This window comes from Gossypium hirsutum, chromosome D03 (assembly GCF_007990345.1).
Source record: "Gossypium hirsutum isolate 1008001.06 chromosome D03, Gossypium_hirsutum_v2.1, whole genome shotgun sequence".
In the NCBI taxonomy this organism is placed as follows: Eukaryota; Viridiplantae; Streptophyta; class Magnoliopsida; order Malvales; family Malvaceae; genus Gossypium; species Gossypium hirsutum.
In genome coordinates, this window is record NC_053439.1 from 8,269,383 (window position 1) to 8,281,938 (window position 12,556).

At 37.9% G+C, this 12,556-nt stretch overlaps 1 protein-coding gene across 1 annotated transcript; it reads right to left on the reverse strand.

Moving 5' to 3' along the window:
* Positions 1–6,799: 6,799 nt before the first annotated feature.
* On the reverse strand, positions 6,800–12,266 carry LOC107950561 (cellulose synthase-like protein D3). Its single transcript, XM_016885440.2, has 4 exons — positions 11,745–12,266; positions 10,078–10,982; positions 9,018–9,825; positions 6,800–8,822 (listed from the first exon to the last, which is right to left on the reverse strand). Exons 2-4 carry the CDS (start codon positions 10,944–10,946, stop codon positions 7,065–7,067), a joined length of 3,435 nt encoding a protein of 1,144 aa, XP_016740929.1. The 5' UTR covers positions 10,947–10,982; positions 11,745–12,266; the 3' UTR covers positions 6,800–7,064.
* Between the last annotated feature and the right edge of the window lie 290 nt (positions 12,267–12,556).

A 12,556-nucleotide genomic window follows, 5' to 3' on the forward strand; every position in this document is an offset into this window, starting at 1 on the left:
AGGCCAGGGTGAAAACCCGCAAAGGGCACCTTGAGACCAAAGAGGGCTTGAGTCGAAAACCCAAAAAAAGGCGGCTCAAGTATTGATCGGACTGGGACATGAGGTAATTTGAGCGAATCAAATTTTGATCGGGGGCATATGATGATCTTGCTTTACCTGAACCAACAAGAAACGATATGCGATGTCTTGGAGCATTGACAGAGTATTGCAGATCTCCTAAACACATGTCAAACTCAGAAGGGTCTTCAGAAAGTTTGTACAGAGAAATTCAAGCTGCGATAACTGGGGCACCTAGTTCTTATTCTATTTATATGTGTATTCTTGAAAATACATTTTTTTTACTTTTCGCTAAGATACACATTCTCGATCCACTTCTTTGTTATCCTTTTTTCGCTATCTTCGATGTTTTATTTCTTTTGAGTTATGATCAGAACCAGCTTCTTGTCCATTGTTATGATCTTTTTGCAAACATATTGCATTGGAATAATGATTAATGGACTAATAAAACTTTCACGAAAGAAGTTTTGCATATTACTCTGAAAAGTTTCTAGATAATATAGGAACCTGAAACAGGGTTATTGTTTAGAACACATCAATTTTAAAGGTTGGAAATCTGAGAATGAAGTGTTTGAATTTAGACTTTCTCTTTGGATTTATGTTGTCAAGTGCATTGATTGAACAAAATAACAAGATGTCGTGTCAATGACAAAGCTGAAATGAACAAGCAAGCAATGATCATCAGGCAATAGGAAGAGGTTACCTCGGAGAAGAGAGCCTTCATTAGCGCATAAGACTTTGGTACGACACCCTGAGAATGGTGTAGGAAATCAGAATAGTTCAGATCTTATATCCTCGAATTGTGATAAAAGAGGACGGAGGAAAAGCCACATATTTATACCCTTGTATTACAGTGGGAGAATGATGGTACAAATTTTGGCGTCCCAGTGGATATAACTTTGAGGTTTACAGTGGGGGCAGTCTGGCTAAATGTTTCTTCAGAAAACGCCAGTCGAGAAGGAAGGTGTTATAGCACTTCGATGAGAAAACCTTAATAAACTTCGAGTAATGATAACCTAAGCGAGATCATTCACGAAAAATAAAATTCTGCATTCATGCAAACACCATTCACACATGTCTAATTAGGAGCATTTGATTCATTTTGATCATGCCATCCTAATCATTAAGCATAATTAGGTTCATTATACAGGTCGTGTTCCCCAGGGAATAGACCGAATAATTTCAGATATTATCTCCCTGAGATTACAGCGGAGCAGATTAAAGATAGTAATCCTATCTCCCTGAGATTACAGTGGAGCGGATTAAAATAAAGGATCTTATCTCTTTGAAGTTATAGTAGAGTAGATCACATCAGATTGAAACCGATAATCCTATCTCTCTGAAGTTACAGTGGAGTGGATTAAAATCACAGATCTTATCTCTCTGAAGTTATAGTAGAGTAGATCGTATCTGTTCTTATCTCCCTGAGATTACAGCAAAGTAGATTGAAGCTGATAATCCTATCTCCCTGAGATTACAGTGGAGTGGATTAAAATAAAGGATCTTATCTCTCTGAAGTTACAGTAGAGTGGATCGTATCAGGTCTTATCTTCTTGAGATTACAGCGGAGCAGATTGAAGCTTGTAATCCTATCTCTCTGAAGTTACAGTGGAGCGGATTAAAATTTAGGATCTTATCTCTCTGAGTTTACAGTAGAGTAGATCGCATCAGGTCTTATCTCTCTGAGGTTACAGTGGAGTAGACCGAAGAAATTTAGATCTTATCTCCCTGAGATTACAGCGGAGCAGATTAAAGCTAGTAATCCTATCTCTCTGAAGTTACAGTGGAGCGGATTAAAATTTAGGATCTTATCTCTCTGAGGTTACAGTAGAGTAGATCGCATCAGATCTTATCTCCCTGAGATTACAGCGGAGCAGATTGAAAACACTATCCTATCCCCCTGAGATTCCAGTGGGGTGGATTAAAATAAAAGATCTTATCTCTCTAAAGTTACAGTAGAGTAGATCGTATCAGATATTCTCTCCCTAAGCAGTAGTGGAGCAGATCGAAGATGGCGAATTTTACCTCCTTGTGGTTACAGTGGAATACATTGAAGCCAGTGATTCTATCTCCCCGACGTGGCGGAGTGGGCAGAAGCGCCAAAGCCTATACCTCTGAAGTGGAAGAGGGTCGGATTAAATTTACCATGACAAGTCTTATCTCCTTGACGTTGCAGTGGAATAGACTAAAACCATGAATCTCGCCCCCTGAAGTTGCTACGAAGAAGATTGAAGCTACACGTTAGATCTCTCTGAAGTGCAGTGAAATGGATCGAGGTAACAAGACACAGTGGACGGGAATGAGGCTACTTGAAGAAAGAAGGTGTCAAAGGAACTCGAGATTTGACGAGCCCGGGCAAAATTGGTCTTTCTTAGTCTTTGCTTTGTTCTCGTTACACGACAACGAGCAAAGAGGGGCAGCTGTAGAAGCCTAAATTTTCCCGGGCCTGCACCAAACAAACAGCCCACATAAACAAAAAAATTAATAAACAGTCCATGACCCAAAACCCAAATTACACCCGGGGCCCATTACAAGCAAACCCAAATAAAACCCAAACCCGAATGGCCCAATACCCTTCAGCCCAAACCAATACCCAAGCCCGAAAACCAAAGTCAACTTAGGGTTTCAGTGTCTGAAACCCTAAGCGCCGCCTGCTTCAGACCTTTGGTCTTCTACCGCCACCGCCGCGCGTCTGCCACCACCATCACATCAACCGTCGCCCATCAACCTTGCAAAATAGAGAACACGCAAGCAACAAAATAATACAATAAAAATAGCATAAAAATAGAAGGAGATCGGCTATAAAAGGCTGGATTTCCCCTTTGTATTCTTCTTCCTTCTTTTTTCACGAGATCAATACAAAAAAGCAGATTAAAGAAATAGAAAGGTTGATCCCAAAGTTTTTCTTTCTTGTTCTGTTCTTGTGCATTTTCTTTCACTGTTATTAGTATTTTTTTTACTTATTTTCTTTATTCTTTTAAACTAAAAGAAAGTGAAAAGAAAAAGGGGGAGAGGGTACCTACCTGTCTCGAAAGCCCGTCGCCGCAGACCCTCTTCGGTGTTGGAATCGGACAAAAAGGGGTGCGAAGGACCCCTCCTTTTTCATCTTTTTCGGACCAACAGGGCCTGGTTTTCGTGTGTGCTGTGAATCGGGGCTGAAAAGCTTTTTTTTGCACAACGCCGGCCACCGCTCACGGTGGCGCTACGGCAGTGGCGCTACAGCCGATTGCCATGGCCGGTTAGAGGCCTGAGAGAGAGAGCTTGGCTCTCTGTTTTTTTTTTAAGAAGGATGAAACTGAAATTTTTTTTGGTTTTTTTATATATTTATACTGAGCTCGAAACGGCCCCGTTTAAGCCTCCGTGACCCGCGCGCGATCCGACCCGCTCCAGGGGGGATCTGCGTGTTTTCATGAAATGGGCTATTTGTGCCTTTGGTCCTCCCATCATTAATTTGTTTTGATTTAATTCTTCTGCTTGTTTGTTTTTTTAATTTGACCCCGTATTTTTACACCTTTTTCATTTCAGTCCTGCATGAAACGGTGCACTCTAATGGACTGGGGATAATTTCCCATATAGTCCTCGCGTTTCTGCAGCGTGTTACAATTTTCCTCTCTTTTAGTTTTTTTTCTTTTATTTCAATTTGACCGTTTAACTTTTTTTTGTTCCATTTTAGTCCTGTGAAGTGTTGCGTTTTGGGAGGTGGGGATATTTTCCCCTTTAGTCCTTCCTTGTTATTCGCACACTCAATTCGGTCCTTTCCTTTTAAATTATTTACATATCTGCCCCCCGAATTTCTGTTTCAAAACCAAATTAGTCTTTTTTTTTATCTATTCACCCATTTTATTATAATTTAGACTTCAAAATTTATTTTAACTTCAATTTGACCCTCTGTCCGTTTAATTCCAAGTTATTTTGTTTATTTATTCTTTTTGTTTTGTTTTATTTAGTTATTTATTTATTCTTGCATTTATTTATTTCTTCATTTCCCTTGTCTGATTAGTTTATCATATTGTTTATTCCTCTACTTACACTATATTATTGTTGTTGTTTATTGCTATCATTCTTATTAATGATTAATTCATTTTTATATTTCTAATATTAGAATAAACAACTAATGCGGTTATTGTTATTATTGGATGATTATTGTTATAATTATGTCAATATTATTTTATGCTTTATAATTTATGATTTATTTATTTTTATATCTACTAATAAAGTTATTTCATGTTACATTATTATTGTACTTTGTATTGTATAAAATAAATGTTAGTCCTTATACTATATTTGCATAAATTAAACTTACATCTCATCAAATATTATGTTAATTCATACTCAAAAAGAAAAATTTTCAAAATAAAGCAACATGTATTTAGAAATTCAAGAAAATCGTACCCTAACTTACGAGGTTTCAATTTTCTCGAAAACTCGAATACACGAATCGTTTCAATCAAAACTTTTAAATATTATCGGGAATTTATAAAAGATCATGTTCTAACTTACGGGACATGATCTCTTTTAATAAAACCCGAAATAATTGAGCTTTTCCAAAAATAATTTTTTTGGGCATTTATTCTCACATCGGGAATTTTTGATATTGTGTCCTAACTTACGGGACGTGATTTCTTTTTCTCGAATGACGTGAAAATATGCCTTTCTCTCTAACTTATACAAGTTTTTATACAAGGATCGTATCTTTAAAAAATTTTCAAAATTTTCATTTTCGACATTAAGACATAAACTAATCAACTAGGTACCAATTTTGGGCGCTACGAGGGTGCTAACCCTTCTTCGTACGTAACCGACTCCCGAACCCATTTTTCTAAATTTCGTAGATCAAAACCATTGTTTTAATAAATTAAATTATTTATCAAAAACAACTGCTTTTTGAGTTGATCCGATCACATCTCATTAAAAAAGATTGGTGGCGACTCCCATTTTCGTTTTCATTTTCAAAACCCAAGTCGACCCCGTTTTTCATCAAAAAAAGGTGTCGACAGCTTGTTTGTAGGTATTTGATGGAGGACTATAGAGGCAAAGAGTAGGGGCGGATGGGACATGATGAACAACGGTGGCAGGTTGCGGCCCCAGATGGTGGCGACTGACGAGCGTGTTGGGCTATCGGCACTAGAAAGTTTGAGATTTTGGGAGATTTCATATTAGGGTCCACGGTGAGTTATTTTTAGTTTTCAGGACTTTTAAGGTTTTTTTATAAAAATAACTCGAAAATTTTAATTAATTATAAAAATGACTTACTTTTTATTATGTACGTAAATGATCTGAAAGTTGGTGGAGCAAAAAAGATTGGCACCACCAACATGCCACGTCAACCAGTTGAATTAAAAAATTTAATTTTTTTGGTGGAGCCATAAAAAATGACGCCACCTATATAAATATCAGAGATACCAATATTTCTTAATAATTCGGGGGCTAAAAAGTTAATAATTGTGGTGGAGTCATAGAGAATGATGCCACTACTTTGTCAGTTTTTTTATTTTTAAAGTGATTTTTATTATTATTTAAAATTAATATTTTATTTGATAGAATCATAGAGAATGACATCATCAATGTTATGTGTGCTTTTTTTTTAAAAAAATTACAATAAAATCGCGACTAATTGAAATAGGATAATTAATAATAAAGTAATATAATGGCATGGAGTCTAATAATGATAGCATGGCGTTTGTGAAGATTGTGAAGGTGGCTGGTGGTTGGTGCGGCAGAGGATGGAATGAAAGGTGGTTGTGGCTTTGTTGCTAGAAGCAAATAGTGGGGCGGCAAGGGGGCATTGTTGGGGATGGGAGAGCTTGGAAAGGAACCATGGTGTGCTGGTCAAGGAGCTGTTGGCTGGCAACTTGGTCAGCTGCTTATTTGAGAGTGTGTGGTAGCTAGAATGAATGGTAATTAACACTTTTTAGAGAGAAAAAAAAACTGACATATTAGAGTGGTGGTGTCATTATCTACGATTCCACAACCATTATTCGTATTTTTTTAGTATTTATATAGGTGGCATCATTCTCTATGCCTTCGTAAAAAAAATTAATTTTTTTAATCTAACTGGCTGACGTGACATGTTAGTGGCACCTATCTCTTTGGCTCCACCAACTTTCACTATTCATTTCGGGTTATACGTATATAATAAAAAATATAGATCATTTTTATAATTAATTAAAATTCAGATTATTTTTATAAAAAATCATGTTTGTTAATTTCTTTATGTTAATTTTACAATTAAATTAATTATTTAGATTGGATTGAGTTTATAAATATATGTTTGGATTGAGTTTATAATGGGGGCTTGTGCCAAGGGGTGGCTGGGACCTAAGTGGATAGTCGGCTAATATATATTATTTATTTTGGTTAATTATTCAATTTCGAACCGAATTAATTTATAATTGAAATTTTAAAAAATCATTAACCAACTTATAACCGAACTAAATTTGACTACCAACCGATTAACCGAATTAAATCAATTCAGTCAATTAATTTGATTTTAACAGTATATACATGGAGGAAAACATAGTCATATATAATCTACAATAGGCATTATAAATAAAATAAATATAAATATAACATAAAAGTAAAAAATTATAAATATCATCATCAAATGACACTACCAGTGGAATGAAGAAATATCGTAAAATTACTTTGCCTTTCTTATGGTTTTGTTCATCAATCAATCAAAGCTACCCAAAAAAACAATTGCATTGAAGCATAAATATAGATGGCGATCCACCAGAAAAAGTTGAAGAAAAAAGTTAACTATTCAGTGAGTACACGTAAACATCATACAATAAGAACAAAAGAGCAGGGAAACCAGTTTTTTGTTGGATCTATCCCATGAAAACTCACTAAAAATGCTGCTAAAAGTATATTCCAATTGGCACATGATAACATAGAACATGCCTAGTTTTTTCACCAGCATATCAGCTTGGAGGAGGAAGAAAAAAGGAATAAATAAAGGAATACGATAATAGAAGTGTTTCACCTTTAACATAAAAAATGTCCAATCAAGGGAACTGGAATGATCCTCCAATTTGGTTAGTGGTGGATGGGGGATTGATTGCAACCCAAAGGAGGGATATGGTGATGGCCATAAGACCTGACCATACGAACACAATGGTAGGTGTCCTCCCTCTTCTTCCCATCAGCCCTTTAGCAAAAGGATAGAGATGAGCCAGAACCCAGAAGCTGAAGAAAACTCCACCTAGTAGACGACTCCACTGAGGGATAACACTGTAAATTGTTCGGCTGAACCCGACTGCTATTGCTATTAAGTTGACCATCATGATCGTGATCGGTGGTATCATTAAGGATGTCCATTTGACTACGTAGAGATCAGCAAACTCATCATCCAAGTCATCTCCTGCTGATTTTGATGTCAAGGTGAAAGAAATCTCAATCCCAGCAATCACTTTCAACAGACCCTGAAGCACGGCAGCAAGATGAGCACTTGTCCCCCCGATCAACCAAAACTGCTCGTTTCTCCACCACTCTTCTAACTCAATGCCAGACCACTTAATTTCAAGCACAGCTAGTAAACAAAGAGTAACTGTTATGATGAGGAGGTAAGTAAGGAATGTTACGTTGAGAGTCTGGACAATGAACTGGCCAGAGAACAACGAAAGTGCCGGGAGAAAACAGTAGACAATCAAGAAAATGGAGGTGAAGGGGTAGATTCCAACATTTAGATAGGCAATTCTCTGTAGAATCTTCATTCTAGGACTGGCTAGGAGAGCATTGTTACGGGAAAAGAAAATCTCAACTGAACCAGTAGCCCAACGCAAGACTTGGTGAAGCCTATCAGTGAGATTGATTGGAGCAGTTCCACGGAATGCATCACGCTTAGTCACACAATAAACTGATCTCCATCCTCTGTTGTGCATTCTATATCCTGTGACCACATCTTCAGTAACAGACCCATAAATCCACCCAACACGGTGTCCCCACTCAGTCTTATCCTCATACCAGCATGAAATGACACTGATTGCCTCTGCAACTGTCGAGGCATCAAGAAGTTCACGGGGAATGGTGAGAGCACCAGGTGGGCGCCCATTCTTCACAGCTGGATGATCTGCAAGGGGACGACCTTGAAACTCGGCCACAGGAATTGAATCAATGAGAAATGTTGAGTTCCCAAACCTCTTTGGAAGCAGGGACAGGTTCATCTCCTCGTCATCAGAATCACCCATTCTCAGAGCACGATTTTCCTCAGGGCTGTGTGCCATTGAGGAATGCTTCTTGTTACGACCAAAAAAGCAGCAGCTGCAGCAACCAGGGTGGTGTTCTTTCGATCGAGGTGGGTCAAAGCCATAAAGGGCAACCCTCCGAAAGAGGCATCCAGTTCCGACGTAGACAGGGCCCATAAGACCATCAAGGGCTCGCATGTTTACATCAAAGAAAACAGTATTGTTATTGGCATAGCGATCAGAAGGGTCAATCCCCTCAAACCTTTGAGGGAACTGGACATAACAAATGCGATCACCTCCTCGATCCATCATGAAGCACATGCCTTCCCTCATTGCCTGAGAGTTGTAGATATAGTGATCGCAGTCAAGGTTCAGGATGAATGGGCCATTAGACATAATTGCAGATGCCCGAACAAGGGCATTCATGGCACCTGCCTTCTTGTTGTGGTCATAGCCTGGGCGCTTCTCACGAGAAACATAGACAAGCAAAGGGAGACGAATATCAACATCAGTTAGATCAATGAGCCTATCATCAGCAGTTCCGTGTAATGGTTCATCACTGGGTGGTTTCAGCATCACCTATGAAATCAAAATTTAAGAGATTAAAAAATGGAAATGCAGCATCACATTATAGGCTAGTACTCACTTTATCTACCAAAGTGAAACATCTTAAAACTTGATAATACCAATCCAAAGCAAAAGAAGGGGAGAAAATATGTTCAAACAATGTCCTAGTTGAAAATGTGAAAAATAATATCTTGAAAATATTTATACCTGTATTATACCAGCATGGTCACCCCGGGAGTGCTCATTAGCTGGATTTAACCAAGTCCCAGGCCAATGAGTTCCATCAGCCATCCATGTGGCTTTTGGAATCTTCACAGCCTCTACAGGTTCATCTTCCCTATTCTGTCTCTGCAGCTTCATTGCCTTGATTTCCTCCCTTGCGTGAAATGCATCAGACCTACGGCGTATGGAGTCTGGCAAACCATTGATACGGACTTTGAATTCATCATACTCACGTTTAACTCGTCGGCGGTCCTTGACAAAATCTGGTTTGACTTTGTTCTTGTAAGGATCCCTCTTAAGATTGAAGTAAGATTCTGGATTCCTGGGTTCAATGTTATGTTTACGGCAAAATGGAACCCATATATTAGCAAAACTTGCTGCTTCAGCCATGGCCTCAAAAGTTAAAAGTGCTCCTCCATCATCAGAAACATAACAAGCAAGTTTTTCAACAGGGTAATCCGCTGCTAGAATTGACAAGATAGTGTTTGCAGTGACAAGTGGTGGTTCTTTCTCGGGATCTGCAGTAGAGACAAAGACATCTATGCCTGGAAGGTCAGATTTACCAGTAGGGTTGTTAAGGGTTGGTGTTTCAAATTTGTCCTTCAACACGTTAAGGTCTGTAGAACGATTGATGGGGCAGAGCTTGGGCAGTTGGTCAAGAAGCCATGAAAAAGCAAACCAAATTTCACAAACCACAGACATTCCCCATAGCCAAATAGCATCATTGTTTGGATGGTTCACCCTCCAAGCCAAAAACAACCCAAGGACAACAATTCGCAAAAATATCAGAAGCCTGCAAGCATAAAAAGAAAGGTTAAAAGGTAATGAAACAAAAATGAGAGACAGGATCAATGTAGTCACCTTCCTATATTCATTAGTACAACAAGCAATCATGCTAAGCTACTGTGCATAAATGTGGCAAAAAAGCTCAAATGTTCAAAGACAAATAAAAGCTCTAGTTTTCAAGGAGTTATTGTCATTGTAAAATCTAAAACCATAGAGAAGAAATACAAGATGTAGGGTGATGTAGAAATGTAGACTATACCGGTATGGGCTGAGAACAGCTGCTGGTATTTTTAATTTCCGAGTAAGTGGCCTCCACGGTTTATTCATCAATTCTGTTGGCTCAGCAACTTCATCATCTTTACCATTACCTATATTACCATCCTTTGGCCATATAGCATTGCCATAACCATATGTCCCTCTAGTCTCAAACAGCCAACGATTGTGATCGAAATCTCCAGTTTGACTCCTCATCAGCCCTGACTTCATTGATTTCATTAAAGACAACCTCCTCTCCATTTTGGACATTGTAGCAGGGGGCAGAAGTGGAAGTGGCCTGGAACTATTATCCACTGCTGCTTCATCCAGATCTGTGTTCTTATATGGTTCCTTACATCCAGGGCATAATCCATCCCCTGATTTCACAGCATCAATGTAACAATCCCGACAAATTTTGAAATCACACTCACAAGGGAGAATATCCGCACCACGTTCATCACTCATTATCTTTGCATCACAGCCAGGAACAGCACAGGAAGAGCCTTTTGCACCAGCCATCTGTGGATGGTTTGCTTCAGATTCTATCACCTTGTCCATAAGGTGAGCTCGTGTAACACTATTGAATCCACCAGTAAAAAGCGAATTCGATACATATTGCTCTTCAACCTTCTGAGAAATAGAAGGGTCCATGGGTTGGTTGTCAGGGGTTGGGGGTATATGCACTGTGTAGTTCATGAAATCGCTGCTACTAAGCTCACTATCAAGATCATCCCTTGAATAGCTGACATAACGACCCGAGGATGTTCTCCGGCCAAATGTCACAGTTGGAGGTATAGGAGGCTTCTGCGACTCAGTTGCATCAGAGGAGATCGACAAAGAAGATCGGGTCCCTTTAAAAGACTTTGAAGCCATGGTTTTTTAGCTCTACCAGAGAATTCTCCTTAGATCCTGAATTTCCAGAAGACATAAAATTATATCACTAGAAGCACTAGTAGAGATTTCACGGTTCTGAACTACAATCTCATCCTCTATTTGACTGCCAATATCAACATAAAAGCAACTTAAAATACACATGATTTGGACAATTAAGTAATAGATGGTAAAGGTATATAAATCATATGAATTTAATGTCAAATTAAGTCAACATCTGCAATAAAAATCGAAGAACTTTTTCTACGTTAACAGATCTGTACTAAACTTTACAACAAGAATTTTAGATTCCGAGAAAGTTTAAAGGCAACCAGGAGTGGGCCCAGTTAAACAAATCGTTCTCACTAAGCAAACAATTCAAAAACTTTCCCTCGGTTTACCGCAGCTTCTTGGACACCAAACAAAAAATAACATCGTTGTTTTGTTCTCAAACAATAAAATTTCTCGAAAAACACCAAATCTACACGTAGAAAAATCTAAGTATAAACATACAAAGATTATTATGCCTCAAAACTAAATCTAAACTTCAATCAAAGCACTAATAGCGAACAGGGTACCTCTAAAGCCCGGATCAAAAACACCACTTATCCAAAACTTCATTTCATCCCTCCCTAGCTACCACATTTTCCCATCAACCAAACAAATTAACCCCAAGAAAACAAAAAGCAACATAAACCCAATTTTCCTTTAAGAAAGAAAAGATCCAAAAATATCTAAACCAAAAAAAAAAAACAGATCTTTAGCATAGCATTAACAACACCAACATAGATAAATGCTCACCCTTTTAATTTGTCTACTTTACGAAAGAAAAAACGATTTTCTTTTCCAGATCTCTTCCTTTAGTCTAATCTTGAACAAAAAAACCTCTTTAAATCAGAACAATCAAAACTCTTTTTCTTTCTAAGTTTCTCTCATTTGTCGATCTCCAACTGCTATCTACTAAAACTTATAGAAAGGAGAGAGCTAAGACATAAGGATGGGTGAAGTTTATAGTTGTGTTATGTCATAAAAGAAAAAGGAAGAGACGGGTTTTTGAAGTGGAAAGAGAAGTTTCTTTGAAATGGGTGTTTTCATTGAGAAATGGTGAAGTGAAGCCGCGGAGAACGTGTAGAACAACAATGAGTTGGTCTTAGTTGGAACACCGGCTACTAAAATATTGAAGACTGACTGCCACTGCCCTCTCACCGGCTTTCTCTATATATTTTTTACACACTGTAGAATTTGTTTTATTGGAGTAGGTTTTAGAGAAGGTGTTGATTTTTGGACAAGATAGATAGAAATACAGGTTGCTTTCTTTCTTATGACCCAAAAAGGGAAAGGAAAAAGACTCGTAAATTAGCCATTATTTAAGGATTAAATTAAGGGAGGGGTTTTATGGGAATTTTGTACATTAATGAGAAAGGACATTCATGGTATTTTGGAGAAACCAAAAGGCTTTTTCATTTTAAATAAGAGAAAATGTAAAGGGCATGTGACAAAGGAAAAATATGTCTTTAGTCTGTCATAAACAAAGTTCATGTGACCATCTGACATTTAAATCATTCTCTATTTTTCATAAACAATGTGATGTGTTGTGATTTTTAAGAGAGAAT

Coding starts and splice junctions, on each gene's coding strand:
- LOC107950561 (XM_016885440.2), bottom strand. CDS start 10,946: ATGGCTTCAAAGTCTTTTAAAGGGACCCGATCTTCTTTGTCGATCTCC. Junction 9,826..10,077: donor GCTGTTCTCAGCCCATACCG/GTATAGTCTACA, acceptor TTATGCTTGCAG/GCTTCTGATATTTTTGCGAA. Junction 8,823..9,017: donor ACCATGCTGGTATAATACAG/GTATAAATATTT, acceptor TTGATTTCATAG/GTGATGCTGAAACCACCCAG.